General features: G+C 35.9%; 1 protein-coding gene across 10 annotated transcripts in view; it reads right to left on the bottom strand.

The window, feature by feature from the left end:
* Nucleotides 1-25427, bottom strand: part of PPFIA2 (PTPRF interacting protein alpha 2) — a 473113-nt gene that overhangs the window by 184428 nt on the left and 263258 nt on the right. For all 10 annotated transcript variants that reach the window (XM_032644985.1, XM_032644987.1, XM_032644989.1 and 7 more), the window contains one exon: nt 7997-8098. In XM_032644985.1, the coding sequence (XP_032500876.1) occupies nt 7997-8098 (102 nt within the window). The remainder of the gene's footprint in view (nt 1-7996; nt 8099-25427) is intronic.

Raw genomic sequence — 25427 nt, 5'->3', positions numbered from 1 at the left:
CTTCCATCAGGTTATTCTCAAAACACTATTTAAGTTAAAATGGAAGCCAGGTCATTCATACCTCTGCTCAAATCCTCATGGTCTTCTCATCTGGCTCAAGTAAAAGCCAAAGTCCTTAAAAGTACCAAAGGGATCTCAATTCTCTGAACTCATCTCCTATTCTTCTTGCTCACTCCAGTCTAGCTGATTTGGTTTCCTTGTAGTGTTGTTTTTTTTTGTTTTAACATTATCAGACATCCATGCTATTACATCAGGGCCTTTGTGCTTGCTGTTTTTTTCTGCCTAAAGCACTCTCTTTCAGACATATGCATGCCCATCTCATTCCACTATCTCTTTCGTGGTTTTTGTCAAATCTCACCTTTCAACAAGGCTTTCCCTAGTCACCCTCTGTACGAAATATCTCCTTTCCAGTTTGTTTTTCCCCCTTGGCATTTGTCTATATCTAATTCACTATTTGCTTTATACACTTATCTTGTTTAAGTCTGTCTCCCAAAACATAATGTAAGGCCCATGAGGAAATGAAGTGTTTTTATTTACTTTTTTCCTATTTTGTCCATTGCTGTATCTCTCAGTGCCTAGAAGATTGGCATAGTAGATGCTTATAAATTTTTGGTTGAATGAATAAATGAACCCTGATTAAAACAGTAGTTTTTAACAGCTATGGCTATAAGTAACAACTCTTCAGACAAATGGGAATATGGGATATCTGACCCAGACAGATTTGACAAAGTAATAAGTAGATTAACGTCAAAAAAGGGGCATTGTCTCCCGTGGTTCATGGATAGCTGCTGAAATGACCACCTGAGTTATCCTGAAATGGGCTGTCTCTGACAGTAAAGCTTTGATGGACTGAGTCATATGTACAAAAGACCATTTTGAAGGGCAGGAAGAATATAAGGACAATGAGGTGAGCTGGGTGCTTTGCGTTGCATTGAAGAGTTTAAAGAAAGAAAATGACAAGCATAAGGTTTTAAATTTTAGGTCAAGGCTCAGAGAACTCAACAGTTGCTATGGCTGCTCATAACAGCCTCTTATTGAGGTCCCAAGACATAACGGAAAAAAGAAAAAGAGCCTGATCTAGGAGAGGTCATTGAACTACAATGTATGATGAATCCAGAGCCTTGCCAGGTGTCTTATTTGGAAATGTTGGCACTACTATGAAAATAAAAAGGTACCACCAAGAATTAGAGAAAGGAAATTTAGAAAGTTTCAGATGAATCTGATTTACCTTATCCACCAAATTCCAATGGGTCGCCCTGCTTCACTGATAAGTGTCATCTTATTTGTCTTGACAACCATGTATGACTCAATCATTAAGTAGGTGCCTGGCAAAACATAGCCTATGTTCCCCCCTCTTGAATCTGGTTGGGCCTGTGACTCTTTTGATCAACCTGTGTTGTATGGTGACGGTGACAATTTGTGACTTTTGAGTCTAGGTCCTAAGAGGCAATGCAGTTTCCATCTAGTTCACTGGAGTACTTGTTCTTAGGTCCCAGAGCCACCACACAAAAACTCACTACTCTGAGACCACTGTGCCACAGAGGTCATATGGAGGTTCTCAGATATAAAGTCCCAGTTAAATGTGTCTGTCCTTCAGTCACTCCAGCCCAGGTGCTAGACACAAGAGCAAAGGAGTCACCTCACAAGTAGATCTTTCAGCCTCCAGATATTTGAGTCACCACCTGAAAATCATATGCTAAAGCTGGTCCATACTATCTTGTGAGAGAGGATAATTTTCAGAAATCTTGTGAGCTGGTAGTTAAGCACAGTTATTGTTGAAGCTTAAATTATGTAAACTTATGATTTAATAAAATGTTTTTAAAAGATAGTGAATGCTCAAAATATATCACTTCCTAATTATCTTACTATATTATACTATTACTCATGCCTATAGGGTTGTTTACTTCAATGGTATTTGATAGTAGAAAATATTATATAATGGTTCACTACTGTGCATCTTTTCCCAACTCTGCATTGAGTGACATGTTGGAAGTTTGAAAACAGCCACCGTGGGAGTATTAACACCACAGAAATTAACAAACAGTATATATCAGTGCTTTTTGCTTTTTCTGATAGAAATAAATCATCTACCAGTCACTAGCCATCAAGTCATCCCAGCTGAGAGCCCAAACCTTATGGAGCAGAGAAGGGCTGTCACCACTGTGTCCTTTCTGAATCCCTGACCCACAGAACTGTGTGTATAGTAAAATATTGTTTGTGCCGTTAAATTTGGGGGTAGTTTATTATAAAGCAATAGATAATCAGAAAATCTTCCCTAAAGGGACCTGTGACCATGTAGCATGGTAACAGCTAAGGAAAATAGAATACAAAACTGTTTTGGCTATTAGCTCTAAACTAGGACTATATCTTTGGTACACACTGGTATAAACGCGTTCAATAATCTGGTAGACAAAATGATTCATCCTCTGGGTATTGACTTATTTCTTTGGCCACCACAGCATTTGCTCAATGGGCATAAAATAGTGACCATGGTTTCTGGGATAGAAGTTATTCATTGACCTGACAAAATGGGCCTCTCATCATTAAGGTTGATAGGGTTACCACCCCAGCTGAATAGCCAATTTACTTGCTGTAGCCATCAACCTTGAAGTCCTGACATGGTGCAATATACCTAGAAACAAACTACTCATCTTGAATCAAGCAGATTACATCAAATCCCTTCCATCAGGGAGGCAGCTGTCTTTTGCTACTATAATAAAAACTTTTTCTGGATATGGATTTGCCTTATCTAATGGCTCTGCCTCTACCAGCAACACCATCTTATTAGAATTTTGCTTAAAATCCTGTTATCATACACAATATTACTTCTGCCCAAAAAAACTCATCTTACAGTGAAAGGGCTAATGTAATTGACTGATGCTCCCAGCCCTGGTTTCACCATGCTATCACACGTTCAGAAGCAGATGATCCTAAAGAATGGTTAAGTGACCCAAGGAAGAATCTATTTTAATTTAAATTGAGAGGTAACACATTGATAGGTTGGGATGCTATCACCCTGGAATTAGTATACACTCAGAATTAGTGATGGAAGTAAGGTTCAGTTTCTCTCAGTTTCAGACCTGATATATATGGGTATAGACCCAGGTCCAGGAATCAAGGTTTAGAATTGGAATTTATATTTGCCAATAGGACCTTGTAACCAGTTGGAGAAAATAGGATCTTTCTATTTTTATTGTATCATACACATAGTATATATTATTTTCCCATTTTCTTGTTATATTTTTACCCTTTTACTCTATTTTATATTGGTTATATTGATTCTGATGAACATTTAAAGTAGTCCATAGGTTACAGAATATTAAGATAAGATTGTGATTTAATGAGAGTAAGACTGTACACACTGAAGAAACCCATGAAGCTGGATGCAGTTAACTAGAGGTTATGAACCTTCTTTTTTGATAAAGGGTGATTTTATTTTTGTTTAAGAAGTCTATTTGTATTGTTGGATAGATACATATCAGTATTGCTGCTATTTAGAATTTTAATATGAAAAAAGGGTATGATTAAATCTGGGTGGTAGTGCAGACTGCCATTTCAGGTTGCCCCCAAATCTTTTGAATATACCCTCCATGTTTGCTAGGTCTCCACATTCTGAATGCCATCTTCCCACAGTAGGATTCAAGGAACACTTCTCAGGCATGTTTACCACCAGGTGGCAGACATGTGACTTAAGAGCCGGCCAACCAGAGCTCCCTGCACAGGACAGATTCTGAGGGGATCCAGATGAGGAAACATTCTGGGCATGGGGCATCGATTTTGCTGGCACAGGTATTAGCAGACGCTGCATGTTTCTGGGACTTGGGGTGTAAAATAAACTTACAAAGCTAAGAAACATGGTCCTAGAAATTGTACCTGAAAGTTCAGTTTAGAGATTTCTTATATGCTTTAATTAATGCCTTCTTGATTAAAATAGCAAACTGTGTTGTTTTGTGCAATTAGGAACTCTCATCCATATAACAATAAAACCAACTGTGTTTTTATTCATATAAAACAGACTCCTTAAGGGCTTAAAAATTTATTCTGAATACTTCTCGATGCCTAGGAAAATATTCTATATAATATATGCTTAGTACTTGTTGAATTGAACTAATAATGAATGTACATTATGTATATTGGAGAATGTGGGCAAAAATGTCCTAACCTAGCATGTTTCTATAGCTTTAAACTTCAAGTGAAAATAAAAATAAAAAGGAACTTACCTAAGATGCCACTAACATTCTACTACTTTGTACACCTTCGCTGGGAGCCAAACTTTAATCGAATGTTTCATAAATCTTGCAGAAGGCACTCTCTTTGGTACACTCAAAGGACTGCAGGGACCATGTGAGTGGCCATTCATCTATGTTGGAATTCACTTTAAATGACCACAGCCTATATATGTATACACACAAACATATAATATTGTATATGCATATACACATACTGCCTCACTGGGAATTTTTAAGCTAAATTTCTAAAACTATAAATCTTTCCATTAGATATGAATTCAACATAACCTTGTGTGCAATTATTTTCAATCACATACAGCTTTCAAGTAGAAATGCATTCTGCCCTGTAAATTAATTTGGCCTCTGTAATATGGTCACATAACACAATACTAACATCTGAAAATGAAAACCTTCAAATTGATTGCTTTCATGATCAGTCCACTCAGCATCCTTTACTCTCAAGTACGGTTTAGATAACCTATGTGTCTTCTTATGTATGTGTTTGAGTCCCACATTGAAATAGCTGTTGGGAGGGTATATGTCCTATCTTATTCACTCTTGTATCAGTCATATCTTGTTGTAGCACTTTCATAAATAAATATACATGAATCCATACATGCACGCACATATCTTCACCTGCTTTCAACTACTAGGGTCTTCCTTTCTCAACTGGATTGTATGTTCTACTCATCGAGGAAATAAGTTTGGAGGGACTTTGTTAACTTGTATAAACAGGTTTGTCAAGAACGGGAAGCTTTTCTTTATTAATGGCAGGTGTCTGATTGTATTTGAACATTTATTTAACATAATTATTCTGGCTCAAAACAAAAAGGCATAGTAAGGAATGTTTCAAATTCAGTCTTTCATTTGAACTAAAGATAACTGTCTTTTTTTTAGTTTATAACCTATGAGATGAAATTACAGTGTAATGATTCATAACTGACATTAAGACTAACTCTTGAAACCCTAACTTCTCTTTCAAAGTCATACAATAGTTGCATTATGAAACACTGTTAATAATATAAACCATCCTTTGAGATCTTCAGGCACAAAAACAGTTGAAACAACAAAACAACAATGAAACAACAACAAAACTTTTCTACTCTGATGTTAAGAAATAATTATATTAATATTTCTAGTTTTCCTTTACTTTTTAATTAATTCAGGTAATTCTGACAAAACATAAGTTTTAGTAGTCAATTTGAGGATGTTGAAATAATGGCAGGAATGCTGTTTTCTGTAAGTTTAACTTGCCTAGGTATGGTCAGAGAAGTTTTAGGAATAATAAAATTTGTTTCATCATTTTTTCTACATTTTTGGTAGTGTGGAAACGTTAAACAATAAAGCTTGGTTGAATGTTTCTGTAAATACCCACTACAATTTATGAAGTTTTTATTTTTGTATAATCATGAATAACATTAGGATGATTTTATTTGAATGTTCTCAATCTAATAGGGCATTATGGAGGAAGAAAGAAGGTGGTCTGATTTTCAGCCCTGGGTATTTTTGGGGTGGTGGGGGAGGGTGAGAGGTGGTAATGTAACTTAAGAAGTTATTATATAATCAATATTTTGCACAAGGAAGGTTTCATAAATCTATTTTCCTTGACATAATGAACAACAAAAATCCTCCACATCATTGCTTTAGGAAAGGTAGAAAAATGTTTTCCAGCTTGATTCATGTTTTCAAAGTAGTTATGATTCACGTTTAAAAATCAATGGCTTCATTTTCTATTACCCTAATGGAACTTAATATTTGTACTTCTCTCACTTTGATTCCTGAATGGGTATTTCAAGTACAGCTTGCCTTGCTTTCTTTGTTACCCCAAATTCCTTTACAGATGCAATAACGACAGGTAGTTCCAAGCTTCATGGGGTGTAATGTGATGAAAACTGTGAGGATGCTGTTGCCAAACCTCCCAGTCTCTGGAATTAGTCACAATCAAGAAGGCATAACGCACTCCATACTACCGTGGTCTACTCTTAGGCAATGTTTCCCCTAAACTGTAGTAAATCTTTGAGTTTCTTCATGCATCTAACTTGAGTAATTGTGCTGATGGCCTCATGACTAAGGGCACAGGCTCTGGAGTTAGTTTGTCTTAGCTTTCAAATCCCTTCCCTGCTATTTACTAACTGTGTGATTTCTGGTAAGTGATCTGCCCTTTTCTGAGCTCAGTTGCCTCATCTGTAAAAAGGCGATAATTATAATATTTCCCTCATAGGGCTGTAGAAAGGATTAAAGGGCTGTATAAAGGAGAAATACATACATGGCTAATAAAAGAGTTTCTGTTGCATTTTAAATAAGATTAGTTGGAAGTCTACTGAGAAGTTTGCATTTCCCTCCATTTTTAGCTTCCTGTTCCTGCTTTTACATTTGGCTATGTTGAGTTACTCTAGGGAATGTTGCCTAAAGCATTAAAATAGAAAATAGTGAAATAGGGCAGAATAAATCTCATGGCAGAAATACATTTTAAATTTGTATGGAAAAAGTATAATTTAAAAATCAAGGGTGGGAAAAATATATAGAGGGAGAAAGAAACAGAAAAAAATAATCTGACACCTGATAACACGATCTAAATTGCTCTTGTTATGTCCTATAAGAGGCAGTCCATGTGATTGGCTCATCAAAGTCTCAATGAAAACCAATCCCTTACGTACATACCCTGTGAATTCTCTTTACCATAAAGTAAGACCCTGAAAAATAAGAAACTGAGTTTGATCATATAACTATTATGCATGCAATGGTATCTCTCATTCCATGGGCACAAGCTCATTCCAGGGGCACAAGCTGACTGTTTGTGGAGCTGTCATTTTTATATTACTCTCTAAAACCAAGCATGCAATGAATATACAGTTAACTGTAACTTACCTTCTCAGCATGAATCTGCCATAGCTCTAACACTTAAAATATTTTCACCTACTTCACATTGAGATTGAACTATAATCACACCAAAGTGGTTTTTCTCTACATTCTTTTACTAGAGAAACTTCTCTTATTTATGGGTAATATGGCGATTTATATATTTTATGAAATTTAATGAATTTTTCTTCTGAACTACAAAATATAGCATCTTTGATGAAATTTTAAACTTTAATGTTACATGGAATGTTATGAGATTAAACAAATACATGGGTTTCCAAGAACAGAATATTGTAAATTCCATCAGGTTCATAAAATCACAATATCAGAACTGGAAGTCTCCTTAATGATCTTCTAAAATAGAAAAGGTATGCCTCTTTTAATTAGGAGAGTCCTGTTCCAGTGGTTTTATGTTTTTAACACCTTTTAAAAAATTGTTATTTTTCTGGGGTGAGGTGAGGATGAATGTTAGGTCATTCCCTCATAGCACCCCAAAGTCAAAACTCATGCTCCCCTCTCAAACCCATTGCCCTCCCCCATCACCCACCACCAGCTTCTGAAGTATCATTGCCCACCTATTCCAATGCAACCTATTCCAAAAATTTCACTACTGAAATACAACCCTTCTTTTTAAAGTCGAATAAAGCAAAGACCAGAAGAAATACTAACATTTTTTAAGGCAACATAATGATTTAGTAGCCGAGACTGTAATTTAGGTTTCCTGTCTTCCTGTTTTGACTTTTGTAGTACAGTAAATTCTTCTTTAATTTAAGTAACAGACCATGAGTTGGCGTCTGCTTAAAGTCTTGCTCAAGTTTTTAAAGGCCTATATTTCTATGAGTATACTAGAGATAAGGCACTGAGCTATACATGGAATTAATTCCAAGCAGAGGCAGTTTTATACTTACTCTTGTATTGTTTCTTTCAGCTTTAAGTTCAGAAATTTCTTCTTCCTTTTCTAGAAGTTGTTCTCTGCAGGCATTTAATTCTTTTGTCAGTGCAGCAAATTCCTGAAAGAGGAATAAAAAATTTTGAAGACATATTCCAGATTAAAAAAATGTATTCCAGCAGGAAGAAAAAAAAATCAAAATATAAACTTTTGAGTGTAGAGAATAGAAAACATGGCCTAGATGACTATACATTGCTGTTATTTATATGTACATTGCTGTTATTAAATTAACTTGGGTCCAACTTTAAAAAAATGCTAGTACACGGTACTTAACAAATACATATTATAATACGCTGCTCAGATGAGTGTATAAAATATATTTCAAAATGTATCAGATACATCATATTGAATTTAACATTAGTATGATAGCATATTGATAATATAGAATAATTTAAATTTGGCTAATTTTGTGAACAACTCCAAAGATCTCATACTCTCGTTCCAGATAGCAATGTTTAGACTGAGCATACTACATCATAAGAAAAAACCAACAACCACCACCAACAATCAAAAAAAAAATTCTTAAATATACTATTTAGAGATTAAGAAGTTTACTTATTTAATAGGAGGAAGAAAGAGAATGCACTTGTATCTTACAAAATAATAAACGTATCTAAGAGTTGATAACATTATCTAAGATTCTCTTATTAATTTATGCATTTAGACACAATAAAGTTTGCTTAAAAAGAAGGGTAAGACACTTAATTCAACTATTCCGTTACTCCAACTTACAAACAAATATTTTTAAATAATTTTGGAAAATAGTAAATAGTAAAAGATCCATATTAACATTAAATTCTTTACAGTGATTCTCAGTAATAAAATTGATGCTTGTCAAATGCATGTAAGTATTTGGGAAAATTTGGCACCAGGCTGGGAAAGCACTGTCAGAAGATCAAAAAGAAAAGCAAAATGAGGAGACAGGTTTGGTTAACCTAATCTCCACAAAGGCAAATTTAGCAAAAAGTAAATGAATATGATGATTATGCAAAGCTGGGAAAGGTTTAGGGTTTATATTTTTGTTTGCTTCAAACCACCTATTGTGCTAAGTTTCTCTGAGTGGCTTCAAACCAAGTGGGTACTTCAAAGACCTCAGAGTAGACTTAGTGTAGAATCAAGATGAAAGAGTTCATTGTTACATTTGGCTGGCATTACAGATAAATGTTTTCTCCTCTGATTGGTGCCTGCTTAAATGTTGATATTCTCTGAGTATATTATTTAAGTGGAGAATGGAAATAAGCAACAAGTAGAAAACAATAAACACTTCCATAAAAAAATTTTCTTCATATAAATGGCATAGTTTTGATGGAGAAAAGAAGAAAGTAACAAAGATTCTGCATTGTATATTATTAACATATATATTTAAAATTAATCCTATACTCATGAATATTGTAAGGCAAAATATTAATCAAATCTGTACATTTAACATCATACCATTTTTAAACAAAACATGTATCTGGTTTATCTTTCTAGAGATTTAGCTTGCTATCTACAGAAAGAAAAAAAGATCAGAAGGAAATATTTCAGAATATTAACATTACATATTTCCAGGTGGTAAAATTATCAGTGAATTTTGTTTTTAGCTTTCTGCTACGTATTTGTCATCAAAACTTTCTATAATAGAGAAAAATGCTTTTATGCTTAGTGAAAAAAGGAAATATAAATCTGTAAGTGCACTGAAACAATCATGTGTTCATAACCAACGACAGAAATTAGTCAAGATATTATTGGTGACAGATGACTTTGCATTTTTAATTCACTATCATGGCACTGATTCTGAGCAAACTATTTAGTGACTCCATATATTAAGATTAGTCTTACATTTATTAACTTTCTAGCAAATTTCAGGCACTATCTTCACATTCATTATTTCATCTTGCTCTCTAAATAAATAGTGAGGGAGTCTCATTCCCATTTTATGGCTGAGGAAACCGACTTATCAAGATATAAGTTGAAGTTCATGAAGCTCACAACCCATAGAGAGTGAATTATGCTGTGAACACTGTTCTCCAGACTGTGTGTCCAGTGCTTCTGCACTATACCATTTTGACCTGTTTATCAGGTTTTTTTTAATTTTATACAGCAGGTTCTTATTAGTTCTCCATTTCATACATATTAGTGTATATATGTCAATCCCAATCTCCCAAATCATCTCACCACCAACCCCCCTGCCCCCGCCAGCCACTTTCCCCTCTTGGTGTCCATACGTTTGTTCTCTACATCCGTGTCTCTATTTCTGCCTTGCAAACTGGTTAATCTGTACTATTTTTCTAGATTCCACATATATGCATTAATATATAATATTTGTTTTTCTCTTTCTGACTTACTTCACTCTGTATGACAGTCTCTAGGTCCATGCATGTCTCTACAAATGACCCAACTTTGTTCCTTTTTATGGCTGAGTAATATTCCATTGTATATATGTACCACATCTTTATCCATTCGTCTGTCGATGGGCATTTAGGTTGCTTCCATGTCCTGGCTATTGTAAACGATGCTGCAATGAACACTGTGGGTGCCTGTGTTTTTTTGAATTATGGTTTTTTCTGGGTATATGCCCAGTAGTGGGATTGCTGGGTCATATGGTAATTCTATTTTTAGTTTTTTAAGGAAACTCCATACTGTTCTCCATAGTGGCTGTATCAATTTACATTCCCACCAACAGTGCAAGAGGGTTCCCTTTACTCCATACCCTCTCCAGCATTTATTCTTTGTAGATTTTCTGATGATGCCCATTCTACCTGGTGTGAGGTGATACCTCATTGTAGTTTTGATTTGCATTTATCTAATAATTAGTGATGCTGAGCAGCTTTTCATGTGCTTCTTGTCCATCAGTATGTATTCTTTGGAGAAATGTCTATTTAGGTCTTCTGCCCATTTTTGGATTGGGTTGTTTGTTAAATATTGAGCTGCATGAGCTGTTTATATATTTTGGAGATTAATCCTTTCTCTGTTGATTCATTTGCAAATATTTTCTCCCATTCTGAAGGTTGTCTTTTTGTCTTGTTTATGGTTTCCTTTGCTGTGCAAAAGCTTTTAAGTTTCATTAGGTCCCATTTGTTTATTTTTGTTTTTATTTCCATTACTCTAGGAGGTGGATCAAAAAAGATCTTGCTGTGATTTATGTCAAAGAGTGCTCTGCCTATATTTTCCACTAAGAGTTTTATAGTGTCCAGTCTTAGATTTAGGTCTCTAATCCATTTTGAGTTTATTTACATGTATTTCATTCTTTTACATGTAGCTGTCCAGTTTTCCCAGCACCACTTATTGAAGAGACTGTCTTTTCTCCATTGTATATCCTTGCCTCCTTTCTCACAGATTAGTTGACCATAGGTGCGTGAGTTTATCTCTGGGCTTTCTATCCTTTTCCATTGATCTATATTTCTGTTTTTGTGTCAGTACCCTATTGTCTTGATTACTGTAGCTTTGTAGTAGAGTCTGAAGTCAGGGAGTGTGATTCCTCCAGCTCCGTTTCTTTCCCTCAAGACTGCTTTGGCTATTCAGGGGTCTTTTGTGTCTCCATACAAATTTTAAGCTTTCTTGTTCTAGTTCTGTAAAAAATGCCATTGGTAATTTGATAGGGATCGCATTGAATCTGTAGATGGATTTGGGTAATATAGTCATTTTCACAATATTGATTCTTCCAGTCCAAGAACATGGCATATCTCTCCATCTGTTGGTATCACCTTTAATTTCTTTCATCAGTGTCTTATAGTTTTCTGCATACAGGTCTTTTGTCTCCCTAGGTATCCTAGGTATTTTATTCTTTTTCTTGCAATGGTAAATGGGAGTGTTTCCTTAATTTTTCTTTCAAATTTTTCATCATTAGTGTATAGGAATGCGAGAGATTTCTGTGCATTAATTTTGTATCTTGCAACTTTACCAAATTCATTGATTAGCTTTATTAGTTTCCTGGTGGCATCTTTAGGATTCTCTATGTATACTATTATGTCATCTGCAAACAGGGACAGTTTTACTTCTTTTTTTCCAATTTGTATCCCTTTTATTTCTTTTTCTTCTCTGATTGCCATGGCTAGGACTTCCAAAGGTATGTTAAATAATAGTGGTGAGAGTGGATATCCTTGTGTTGCTCCTGATCTTAGAGGAAATGCTTTCAGTTTTTCACCATTGAGAATGATGTTTGCTGTGGGTTTGTCGTATATGGCCTTTATTACGTTGAGGTAGGTTCCCTCTATGCCCACTTTCTGGAGAGTTTTTATCACAAATCGGTGTTGAATTTTGTCAAAAGGTTTTTCTGCATCTATTGAGATGATCATATGGTTTTTATCCTTCAATTTGTTAATATGGTGTATCACATTGATTTGCATATATTGAAGAATCCTTGCATCCCTGGGATAAATCCCACTTGATCATGGTGTATGATCCTTTTAATGTGTTGTTGGATTCTGTTTGCTAGGATTTTGTTGAGGATATTTGCATCTATATTCATCAGTGATAATGGTCTGTAATTTTCTTTTTTTGTAGTATCTTTGTCTGGTTTGGGTATCAAGGTGATGGTGGCCTCATAGAATGAGTTTGGGAATGTTCCTACCTCTGCAACTTTTTGGAAGAGTTTGAGAAGGATGGGTGTTAGCTCTTTTCTAAGTGTTTGATAGAATTGACCTGTGAAGCCATCTGGTCCTGGACTTTTCTTTGTTGGAAGATTTTTAATCAGTTTCGATTTCATTACTTGTGATTGGTCTGTGCATATTTTCTATTTCTTCCTGGTTCAGTCTTGGAAGGTTATACCTTTCTAAGAATTTGTCCATTTCTTCCAGGTTGTCCATTTTATTGGCATAGAGTTGCTTGTAGTAGTGTCTTAGAATGCTTTGTATTTCTGCAGTGTCTGTTATAACTTCTCCTTTTTCATTTCTAATTGTATTGATTTGAGTCCTTTCCCTGTTTTTCTTGATGAGTCTGGCTAATGGTTTATCAATTTTGTTTATCTTCTCTAGAACCAGCTTTTAGATTTATTGGTCTTTGCTAATGTTTTCTTTGTTTCTATTTCATTTATTTCTGCTCCGATCTTTATGATTTCTTTTGTTCTACTAACTTTGGGTTTTGTTTGTTCTTCTTTCTCTAGTTCCTTTAGGTGTAACATTAGATTGTTTATTTGAGATTTTTCTTGTTTATTGAGGTAGGCATGTATAGCTATAAACTTCCCTCTTAGAACTGCTTTTGCTGCATCCCATAGGTTTTTTTTTGTTTGTTTGTTTGTTTTTGCAGTACGCAGGCCTCTCACTGCTGTGGCCCCTCCCACTGTGGAGCACAGGCTCCGGACACGCAGGCTCAGCAGCCACGGCTCACGGGCCCAGCCGCTCCGCAGCACGCGGGATCTTCCCGGACCGGGGCACGAACCCGTGTCCCCTGCATCGGCAGGCGGACTCCCAACCACTGCGCCACCAGGGAAGCCCATCCCATAGGTTTTGAATCATCATGTTTTCATGGTAATTTGTCTGTGGTATTTTTTGATTTCCTCTTTGATTTCTTCAGTGATCTCTTGGTTATTTAGTAACGTATTGTTTAACCTCCTTGTGTTTGTGGTTTTTCCCTGTAATTGATTTCTAATCTCATAGTGTTGTGGTCAGAAAAGATGCTTGATATGATTTCAATTTTCTTAAATTTATTCAGGCTTGATTTGTGACCCAAGGTGTGATCTATCCTGGAGAATGTTCTGTGTGCACTTGAGAAGAAAGTGTAATCTGCTGTTTTTGGATGGAATGTCCTACAAATATCAATTAAATCTATCTGGTCTACTGTGTCATTTAAAGCTTGTGCTTCCTTATTAATGTTCCCTTTGGATGATCTGTCCATTGCTGTAAGTGAGGTGTTAAAGTCTCCCACTATTATTGTGTTACTGTCAATTTCCTCTTTTATAGCTGTTAGCAGTTGCCTTATGCATTGAGGGGCTGCTATGTTGGGTGCATATATTTTCATAATTGCTATATCTTCTTCTTGGATTGCTCCCTTGATCATTATGTAGTGTCCTTCCTTGTCTCTTGTAACACTCTTTATTTTAAAGTCTATTTTATCTGATATGAGTATTGCTACTCCAACTTTCTTTTGATTTCCATTTGCATGGAATATCTTTTTCCATCCCCTCACTTTCAGTCTGTATATGTCCCTAGGTGAAGTGCATCTCTTGTAGACAGCATATAGATGGGTCTTGTTTTTGTATCCATTCAGCAAGCCTGTGTCTTTTGGTTGGAGCATTTAATCCATTCACGTTTAGGGTTATTATCGATATGTATGTCCCTATGACCATTTTCTTAATTGTTTTGGGTTTGTTTTTGTAGGTCCTTTTCTTCTCTTGTGTTTCCCACTTAGTAAAGTTCCTTTATCATTTGTTGTAGAGCTGGTTTGGCGGTGCTGAATTCTCTTCACTTTTGCTTGTCTGTAAAGCTTTTGATTTTTCTGTCGAATCTGAATCAGATCCTTGCCAGGTAGAGTAATCTTGGCTGTAGGTTCTTCCCTTTCATCACTTTAAATATATCATGCCACTCCCTTCTTGCTTGTAGAGTTTCTGCTGAGAAATCAGTTGTTAACCTTATGGGAGTTCCCTTGTATGTTATTTGTCGTTTTTCCCTTGTTGCTTTCAATAATTTTTCTTTGTCTTTAATTTTTGTCCATTTGATTACTATGTGTCTCAGCATGTTTCTCCTTGGGTTTATCCTGCCTCGGACTCTCTGCACTTCCTGGACTTGGGTGGCTATTTCCTTTCCCATGTCAGGGAAGTTTTCCACTATAATCTCTTCAAATATTTTCTCAGGTCCTTTCTCTCTCTCTTCTCCTTCTGGGACCCCTACTATGTCAATGTCGTTGCATTTAATGTTGTTCCAGATGTCTTAGGCTGTCTTCATTTCTTTTCATTCTTTTTTCTTTGTTCTGTTCCATGGCAGTGAATTCCAGCATTCTGTTTTCCAGGTCACTTATCCTTTCTTCTGCCTCAGTTATTCTGCTATTGATTCCTTCTAGTGTATTTTTCATTTCATTTATTGTATTGTTTATCTCTGTTTGTTTGTTCTTTAATATTTCTAGGTCTTTGTTAAACATTTCTTGCATCTTCTCAATCTTTGCCTCCATTCTTTTTCTGAGGCCCTGGATCATCTTCACTATCATTATTCTGAATTCTTTTTCTGGAAGGTTTCCTATCTCCACTTCATTTAGTTGTTTTTCTGGGGTTTTATCTTGTTCCTTAATCTGGTACATAGCCCTCTGCCTTTTCATCTTGTCTATCTTTCTGTGAGTGTGGTTTTTGTCCCACAGGCTTTTGTTCCACAGGCCGCAGGATCGTAGTTCTTTCTTCTTGCCTCTGCTGTCTGCCCTCTGGTGGATGAGGCTATGTCCATCAGGTTTATATGGTTCAGATTTGGAGTGCATTTAGCAATCCTTTTTCTTTTAACTGGAGAATTATATAATCATTACTTATAATTACCGTTTAGGATTCTTCTTCATTAGTCCAAAGGGAGTGTGGAGAACTAGGAAATGGGGTACTCCTTCCATTCAGAGCAACAAGTGTTAGACAAGAACATCCTGCATATCTAGGACTGCAACAGGTGCAGATGCCTCGTTTGGAGTTAATCATCAAATGTTTTTACAGTTTTTCACTGACATTTCTCTCTCCGGTACCTACTCCTCCATCCATGCTATCACATGAACTGAGCATTTTTTAAATCAACTTTTCCTAGATACTAGTAACAGTAAAGGTAGTTATCATTGACTGAGCCCTTACAATATGCCAGGCACTCTGCCAAGCAATTTATATTAATTATCTCATTAATTGTAATGAAACTCTGTAACACAATACTAAAATCTCACTAAACAAAACTAAACACTCTTACCATACAATTCTGCAATCTCACTCCATGGTATTTCATTCCAAAATAATGTCACTCCAAAGAAAGCTGAGAACTACGTCTGCACAAAAAACCTGCACGTGACGTTTATAGCAGTTTCACTCATAACTGCTAAAACTTGGAAGCAATTGAGATGCCCTCCAGTAGGTGAAGGGATAAATAAACTGCAGCACATGCAGACAATGGAATATTATCTAGCGCTAAAAAGAAACAAACTATCAAGCCAGGAAAAAACATGGAGAGACCTTAAATGCATATTAGTAAGTGAAAAAAGCCAATCTGAAACAGGTTACTACTGTATGATTTTAACCATATGGCATTCTTGAAAAAAAAAATTATGGGGACAAAAAAAAATTATGGGGACAGTAAAAAGTTGAAAGGTTGCCACAGGTGTTGGGGGTGTGGAGGGATGAATAGAGCACAGAAGATTTTCAGGGCTGTGAAAATGCTCTATATGATATTTGATGACAGATACATGTAATTAAACATTTGTCCAAACGTATAAACATACAACACCCAAAGTGAACCATAATGTAAACTATGGACTTTGGGTGATAATGATGTGTCAATATAGGTTCATCAATTGTAGCAGATGTACCACCCTGACGGGGGATGCAGATAATGCTGGAGACCATTCATCCGTAGGGCCAGAGGGTACATGGGAAATCTCTGCACCTTCCCTTCAATTTTGCTATGAACCTAAAACTGCTCTATGAATATAAAATCTTTTTAAAAAAATCACTGAGGCCTAGAGAAGTTAATAAAATTTCAAAAGTTAGACACTTTGTCAATGGTATAGCTGGGTTTTGAATCCAGATAATCTGTTTCATAGTGGATGACTGAAATAGATTGTTGTTTTTTTTTCCTCTCCTGATTACAGTCTTTCCCCTTCTAATTTGTCCTTCCTCAGTCTTTAAAAAATTATATTTTCCTGAAGCTCACAAAACTTTTCAGAGCTTCCTACTTTTAAGCACATCAAATTTAAACAGATTTTAACTTTTAAAATCCAAACCATCTAAAACACGGCCCTTTCACAATGAATTAGCTTTATTTCTCATTGAAAAATAGCAACTACCATTTTGAGCAGAAGCCACTTTGCTCTGCCCTGAACTTAGTATTTTATATGAATTACTTCATCTCTTTCCTACTTTTCAGATGAGAATACTGAAGCTTAGCATGGATGAATAACTTGCTCATGGTCACACAGCTAAAAATAATCCTCCTTGATTCCAAAACTCTTTTATTTCTGCAACACTGCTTTCTTCTCACTGAAAATGGAAAATCATCAAATTTTTCAACAGTAGCAATTAATACAAACATATCATCTCTCTAACTATCCATACATACATACAACATTTATTGTGCATCTACACATACCAGACCCTATGTTAAGTGCTGTAGATATGGAGATAACTTAGGCATAGTTGTTGCACTTGACCTCATAGATCTTTCAGAATTCACATTTGAGGCATATCAGGAATTTTCATCACTAATAAGCACTCAAAACCCAGCACCAAAGTGCCACACAGGAAGAAATATTAGTTTATGTGCTTACAGGCACTGTTGACTTACAGGTAACTCTTCCTCTCTAATACCTTCTTCTTAGTATGTCTATTGCATCTGACACAGATTACTTCTTCCTGTTTCTATCTCCACCTTTCCATTTTCTCATCTCTCTTATTTTCTATTTCCTTCACATACTATTTCCTTTACCAGGAATACTCTTCCCTATCCTATCTGCCTGACTTATTTTTAAAGCACCAGGTTGCCTTGTTAATGATCTATAATACCTTGTTCAAGGTCTATCAATGCACTTACTGCATTTTTTCATAATAATTGAATTACGTACTCATCTCCAAATAAACAGCATGATCCTTTAAGACAATTTTGTTACCTTGTTTATTTATTTATTTTTGCGGTACGTGGGCCTCTTCACTGTTGTGGCCTCTCCCGTTGCTGAGCACAGGCTCCGGAGGCACAGGCTCAGCGTCCATGGCTCACAGGCCCAGCCGCTCTGCGGCATGTGGGATCTTCCCAGACCGGGGCACAAACCCGTGTCCCCTGCATCGGCAGGCGGACTCTCAACCACTGCGCCACCAGGGAAGCCCCCTTGTTTATTTTTATAGCCTCAGGACTTAGCAGAGTTTCTGACAAATCAAGGATATTCAATAAATCTTTGTTGTAACAATATGCGAATGGTTCACTTTCCCTAAACTTTAACTTTAATATCAAAAACATTTTTTAAAAGGTATAATTAATTAGAGTTATTTCTTTTTCTGAGTGAGATTGTTAGAATTTGCTCAATATATAACATGCCCGATATTCTTTTTGCTTTGTAGCTGTTGTTTTTGCCAAATCTGAAATTATACCATATTATATTTGCCTATATCTGAAATTATATCGTACTACATTCTACACAGAAGTGGCATTACTGTCTGCTATATTTTATTGCACATATATGAAGTAAAACTATTGTTCCTAAATAATTCATGCATTCAGATTTATCATTTGTTCATGGGACATTATTTTTGTCCCATGAACAAAGTTCATTCTCAAAGTAAAAATGCATGTTTAACTCATATGTTACTTCTCTAATCTAGAGTTTCTCAAACTATATTCCATAGAACAGTATTTCCACAAGCTCCCCAGAAACAAAGCATGGCCAAATGGATTTGGGAAATGATGCAAGGTTCATAATTTGCTCTTGAAAGTATACTATAGACATCAGAATATAAGAGATTCTGACGAAAGCTGGTTTTGTGGCCAAGAATTGGAAACAACCCAGGTTTCCATCTATAGGAAAATGGATGAATCAAATATAGTAAAAACACACGATGTAATATTGTGTAAAAGGCAAAATAAGTTGGCTAGATCTTTATATAACAACATGGAAAGAATTCAAAAATATGATTTCGCATTAAAAAAGGTGAGAAACAGAACATTATGTGTAACACAGAGTATTGTCAGAAGCTGAAGGCAGTGAAGGATAAATGTTAGAGGAAGATTTCATTCATGCCTCACCATGTCTGAATTCAAAGGAGTCTATAAGAAGAACTGAGTTTGCTTTGAATCACTGAGACAGAATTAGTAGATCAGTTGCCAATCAGAAACCATATTCAACAATTTTCAGACCATTTTGTTCCACAAACACAGCCTGCCAAAATTCTTACTTTCCCAATAACCAAAATGACTTTCCCCACTCTGTATTTTTTTTCTTGGAATTTTAAAGAGTGGTCAGGACACACAGTGCCATAGAAATATCCTCAGACAGAAGGGAGTGCCCTTTTCTTTCTTAGCATGTGTTCATGAACACCACACACACAAACATTCACATGAGCACTCCCTATGTGCTAGGGAGATGACAGTGAAGGAAGCAAGTTAAAGTCCCTACTCTCAAAACGTTTATACACTTTCAGGCATTTACCACTCAATGTACTTTACTCAGAGTGAATCATTTCTAGCTACATTAATCCCCCTCAGTACTAATTCAACTCATGACATAGAGCAGCAGTTCCTTTAAAAAGAGAGCAAATTAAAATAAATTTCTTCCTGTTAGTAGTTTTTAAAAAATTGAAGGTATCATTTTTTTTCTTGCCTTCTTGTTTTCCTTCTTTTTAAAAAAAATTTTATCAGATTATATTGATTTATAATGTTGTGTTAGTTTCAGTAGTACAGCAAAGGAAAGCATCATTTCTTACAAACGAACACAAGTCGTCTAATTTCTGTGTCCTCCTAATTCTAAGTTACAAGTCTCATAAATTGCATAAAATTCAAAGTTTCTTTATGGTCAATTTTTAACTCTTAGTGTTACCTCTTTTCTCTCCTACCCACCGCATCCTCTTCTTTAAGCTATCGTTTCTTGAGCACTTATTATAGGTTAGGGATATTGTTAGGAATTTTACATGTTATATCATTTATTCATCATGACAGCCTTATTCTCCCCAGATAAGAAAACTTGGATGAAAGAGATTAAGTAACTCTAGCAAGGCCCAGGCTAGTATACAACAATGTCAGTGCTGGCAAGTGAGCTAAGGGTGAACTTGAATAATTCAAGTGCCTGAGCTGCTAGTATTTCAGTTAACAGCCCTTAAGTTAGTGGGTTGTTCTCAGTCAGTTTAGTGGAAAGAAACTTCTCTTGTTTTGGGCCCTCCATGTGTATTCTCAAAGTGAAAGATATACCGGCAAAGTACAGATTGATTCAGTTCTTGTGCCTACTTACACTCTATAGAGACATCCTGGTCAGGCAAACATTGTATAGATTCAGAGATTCCTCAGGCAATCCTTCCTTTTTCCACCCTGTAAATCACCACAACCTACCAGGCTGCCCATCTTCACACAGATATGGAAAATTCTATTCTTATACACGTTCATCTTTAAGTGCATTTTCTGGTATCTAATATTAAACATGGAAGGACGGAAAGAGACTAACTTCCTGGCCTCACTTCAGGATGGTGTTGCTTACTTGAGGAGGTTATTTGAAGAAAAAAGGATATATTTTCTCCATTAACCATAAGCTTGAAAGGCCTTGACTTAATAGATGAGTCCTCACCTCATAAAAGCAAGTCAGCAGAAGCTGCATGACAGAAGGGGAATTCAACCTTTTAATTTCAAGACATTGACACCAGGCAGTAGTCTCCAGAGTAATCTATGACAATACATTCATCATAATTACAATTTTAACACTCTTTATCTTTCAATTAAACTTGCGTTCTGTGGGCCACTTAATTAATGAACTGACAATGGCCTTATTTCTGCAACCATATATCTGAGTAAGCACTGGCTGAAAAACCATGAGTGTAAATCAGTCAGAAAGAGAAGAGAAAAAATAAAGGATGAGCTGGAATTCAGCTTTCCTAAGCACCACCAACACCCTCACCAACCACAAAAAAGCATCTTTTAAGTTTATTCTCCAACCATCTAACATTTGTGCAATTCAAAAATAGCTCTGAGGAAAGCATATGGCAGGAAAGCATGCTAACTTGACCATCTAGCATTTAAATTAGACAATTAATTACTTCAACATGTTTTTTATAATGACTTCCCTAGGCTGTGTCCCCACTCTACTATATTTTGGTGTCTCATCTTTTGAAAATTGAAAATTCTTCCAGCAATTCTATTTGTATTACTTGGTGGAAAGCTTTGGATTTTAAATTTATATTTATTTGGATATAAATAGTCATAAATTTACATGTATAAAGATACCCATCTCCTTCTCCACACCATAGAACATACTTTCTAGAATTAATAACAGAAGTATTACATTGGAGAGATGAAAACAAAGCAGCTAAAAGACTTAATATATTCCCTAACTTTTGTATGTATACATATCTCAGAATATTTGTTGTTATAAATTCACAAGAGTCTCTATAAATTTAGTTCGGAAATCATTTAGGTTGGAAGCAAAAAAGCATTTGTTTCATAGAATCAATACCCTATCCCTCCCTCTCTACATATATTTTTTCCTATTTTCTCATGTTATATAATCAAATGCGGTATTAATGACCTCTGGTCTTATAATTGCCTCCTAAACTTGCATGAGCTCAGGGAAAGCTGTCATCCAAAATTACTGTGTGAAACCGCTGTGCCTCATGGTCAGCGCCGGGCTAGACAGCTCGAAGGTAGAGCTGCCTGCATAATAATACAATTTGACAGGCACAACAGGACTTTTAGAGTTTTCACAGAAATTGTTGAGTAACGCTGCCCAATTTAAAAGGAAAATGAGATTTAAACGTTATGCAAATACTATTTTGTGTCCCCTTGATTTTTTAAGTATCCATATTCCAATAAGACAACTGTTTTGTCTTTTTGCTAAAACTGCGTAATAGAAGATTATGTTAATGTAAGAAGATTATGTTAATAATGACCTGAGAGATGCAAGTCTGTTTAAAATCAAACATGCTACAAGAGACACTTCATGGTATAGATGTGGCCATAGGTACTGGGTAACTTTGTTTTCAAAAATCTTCCAATCAAGGTAACTGGCATCATACAAAAAGTATATGCTTGTTGAGTCAAATACAGGTGCTGTCAGGCAGCCTCAGGCTGGCCATCAAGTCGTGTTCCTATCATGCCTCGCTTGCTACACACCCACTGAAATGTGCCCGTTTTATATCTTATCCCTCCTCTGCTTTCCAGACTTTAATTTGTCAGTGTGTGTATAGAGCTGCCCCAGGTATCATGTGCTCTTTAACAACATTTGTTTGACATAATTTGGCTTTGTGGTTGAATTTTGGAGAGCAGGCAATGTTATCATAGATTGTCAGCGAACACATTTAGAGGCACTTAGTTTTTCAGAACCCCAAAATTGATGACTCTGCCAGCACTGCATTATGTCTTCTGTGGGCCCTATGTAATTTTGCCTTTGTGGGCCCCTCTGTTCATAAAAAATATTAAAATCTTTATTTTATGGCTGTGCTGATATAAAGATTAATATAATACAGACTGAATTATATTCATTTATTTTCTTTTAATTTTAAAAGTAATCGAAACTTTTCCAAGGGTTCCTAAAAGTATCATGAGGTCTAAGTGGTGCTTTCATTGTGGCTAATGGGTAAATTGGCCTTATACTCTGCCTACGTGGAAGTCACGTGTGGCTTGGTCCAAACAGTACCGACTTCAGAGTGAAACGCTGCTAGGTTAATATCTAGGCCAATAGCAGTGAACTTTTTAAGCCTCAGTTTTATATCTAGGAAATGTAGGTGGCAGTGCCTTCTTATTGGGTTAGTGTGGGTAAAAATGAAATCATTAGTCCGTATGACCCAGTAATCATGCTCTTTGGTATTTCCCAAATGAACTGAAAACTCATATCCACAAAAATCACTGAACATGGATGTTCACAGCAGTTTCATTCATAATTGCCAAAACTGGGAAACAACCAAAATGTCCTTCAATAGGTAAAAGGATAAATAAACTGTGGTACATCCATACAATGGAATATTATTTAGTGCTAAAAGGAAATGAACTATCGAGCTGTGAAAAGACATAGAGAAACCTGAAATGCACATTACTAAGTGAAAGAAGCCATCTAAAAAGACTACATACTGTATGATTCCAACTACATGACATTCTGGAAAGGTTAAAACTATGGAGACAGTAATTTTTACTGTCAGTGGTTACCAGGGGTTGAGTTGGAGGGGGTTGGGATGAAAAAACAAAGTACAGAGGATATTTAGGGCAGTGAAAATGCTCTGTTATGATACTATGATGACAGATACATGTCGTTATACATTTTTCCAAACCCATAGAATGTACAATATCAAGAATAAACCCTAATGTAAACTATGGACTTCTAAGTGATAATACGTGAATGTAGGCTCATCATTTGTAGGAACTGTACCATCTGATGGGGGTTACACTGATAACAGGAGAGGCTATCTGTACCATCTGATAGGGGCTATATTGATAACATGGGAGGCTGTGCGTGCATGGGGGGCAGGGGTATATAGTAAATCTGTGTACCCACCAATCAATTTTGTTGTGACTTTAATACTGCTTTAAAAAATAAAGTCTTAGAGTAAAACAAAAAAATGAGACATTAGTAAAAATGTGACTAGCATAGGTCCTGGTTACAATAGATGTCCATAAATTATATATACTCAGTAATTTTTGAGCTACATGTAGTTATTTGACATACAATTTTTTTTTCTTCCAAGACCAAATTTTCCATATTAGGATGGGATATTTCATTAGATGCTTCAGGAAATTAAAAAAAAAAATTGTGTAGTTTTTTTTTTTCTTTATGTTAACTGAAATGTAACTGGAGAGGCACATAACTGACAAATATATCACTTACATAAATCTCATTGCTAATCATCCATTCCCTCTTTTTTGGGAAGATCCTAATATCACTCCTAATGATAAATCAGGGACAGCAGGATTGTTCTCAAGAGTAACAATAAAGAAGAGAGGGCCACTGTGTCATTAGTGGACTAGAATGTTAAAAAATTATCAAAAGTATTGTGATAGAGTAAAATCAGCACATTTTTATAAGAGAAAATGACTTACCTCTTTGTTCCTTTGCACTTAGTAAATTCTTGCTGATCAGTTAATTGGGTTATTATTACCTAAAACACATCAAATAACACTCTATGTTCTCTTATTAAACTAAGCCATAATATTAATGGCTGTAAAGATAGAAACTATGAGGAAATTCTCTGGACATCGTAAAACTTCTTTAAAGTGCCGTAGAACACATGTCTCTGATCTTATCTGCTATTATTCTCTCCTCACTTCTCTGACTGCATCTATAACCATTACCCTGGGGCTTACACAACTCTCAAGATATTGTCTATCATCAGATATGAAATGACAGGATAAAACATATTTGAGGAGCTTTCAGTGAATCCTTGTGCTGGCTGCTATGAGATGCTGTTTGTGAGGAGCCCAGCTGCCTGTAAGAATTCTGGCCAGAATCCAGGTTTTCAGCCTAAAGCCTTTTATAGATTTCCTAACCCAGGTGATTAGGATGAACCATGTTGAATGAAGAGCCCTCCCCCTTGGCCTCTGACTAAGTTTGAGTAGCTTCTGTAACTCCCAGATCCTGCCCTCTGCCTATTATTACTGGAATGAGAAACACAAAATCAATGGCCTAGAACCAAGACTAAAGTTACCCACTTCAAGTGTCCTTTCCCTTTAACCTCCTCCAGTTCCCAGTGTATTTTTAGCCAAAAAAGAAAAAGCCCTTAGGCCTGATCTTATTGTATCAAATGTATGGAAGAAGAGAGAAGAAGGTCACCAGAGGGAAATCCTAACAGACGAACAAAGGCTTTTAATTCTATAACCCAATTAATGATCTTGTCCTTGATCTTGACTCAGCTTTATGGAAAGAAAGGGAAAGAATCTTTTATCTCTACCAATGCCCAAAAGATATCTTTGCTTATTTGGTGCATAAAAAAATTGGAAATTTATTAAAACTCAACATTTTAAGTACATTAGTAAAATCACCTGGCCCAATAGGCATTGTAGCTAAAGCATGTCAGGGCTGAGTCACTGCCAACCGAAAACCCTGTTGGCAGGAAAAGCGAATTTTCAACAGCTCTGACAGTGTAAAGCAGGAGGCATGTTTGACAAGATGCCGCGTATTAAATTAAAAGGCTTTAGCATCTGGTTAGGTAACACCTGCTGTGGCGAACACTCCCAGGCACACAAAATAGCATTCAAGCTGAATATTTAAATCTGCCAACATAACCCAACAAAGCTCTAACTCTAAATAAAACAGACTAAATCATGTCTCTCTAGCAATCAACAGAGTTATAATTATATAACCAAAAATATTCGGGCTATGGCATTGTTTGCTATCCACTGAGTTAAAATGTGGTAGTGGGTGCTATAGAAAGTTATAAAGTTATAAAGTATATTAAAACGTGTTGCCCTGCCTTGGAGAATTTTACTGTGTGCGGTATTTAGAAGAGGAACAGGGCTCAGAGAGTAACACTTTGTGTCCTATTATGTTGTATTGATATATAATTAAAGCAGAAATTGTCAGCGAGAAGGGGGAGATGATGGTACCAAATAACAGAGAAAAACAAGCCATAG

The sequence above is a fragment of the Phocoena sinus genome, chromosome 10 (assembly GCF_008692025.1).
Source record: "Phocoena sinus isolate mPhoSin1 chromosome 10, mPhoSin1.pri, whole genome shotgun sequence".
Classification (NCBI taxonomy): domain Eukaryota; kingdom Metazoa; phylum Chordata; class Mammalia; order Artiodactyla; family Phocoenidae; genus Phocoena; species Phocoena sinus.
This window is presented reverse-complemented; position numbering and strand designations above follow the sequence as displayed.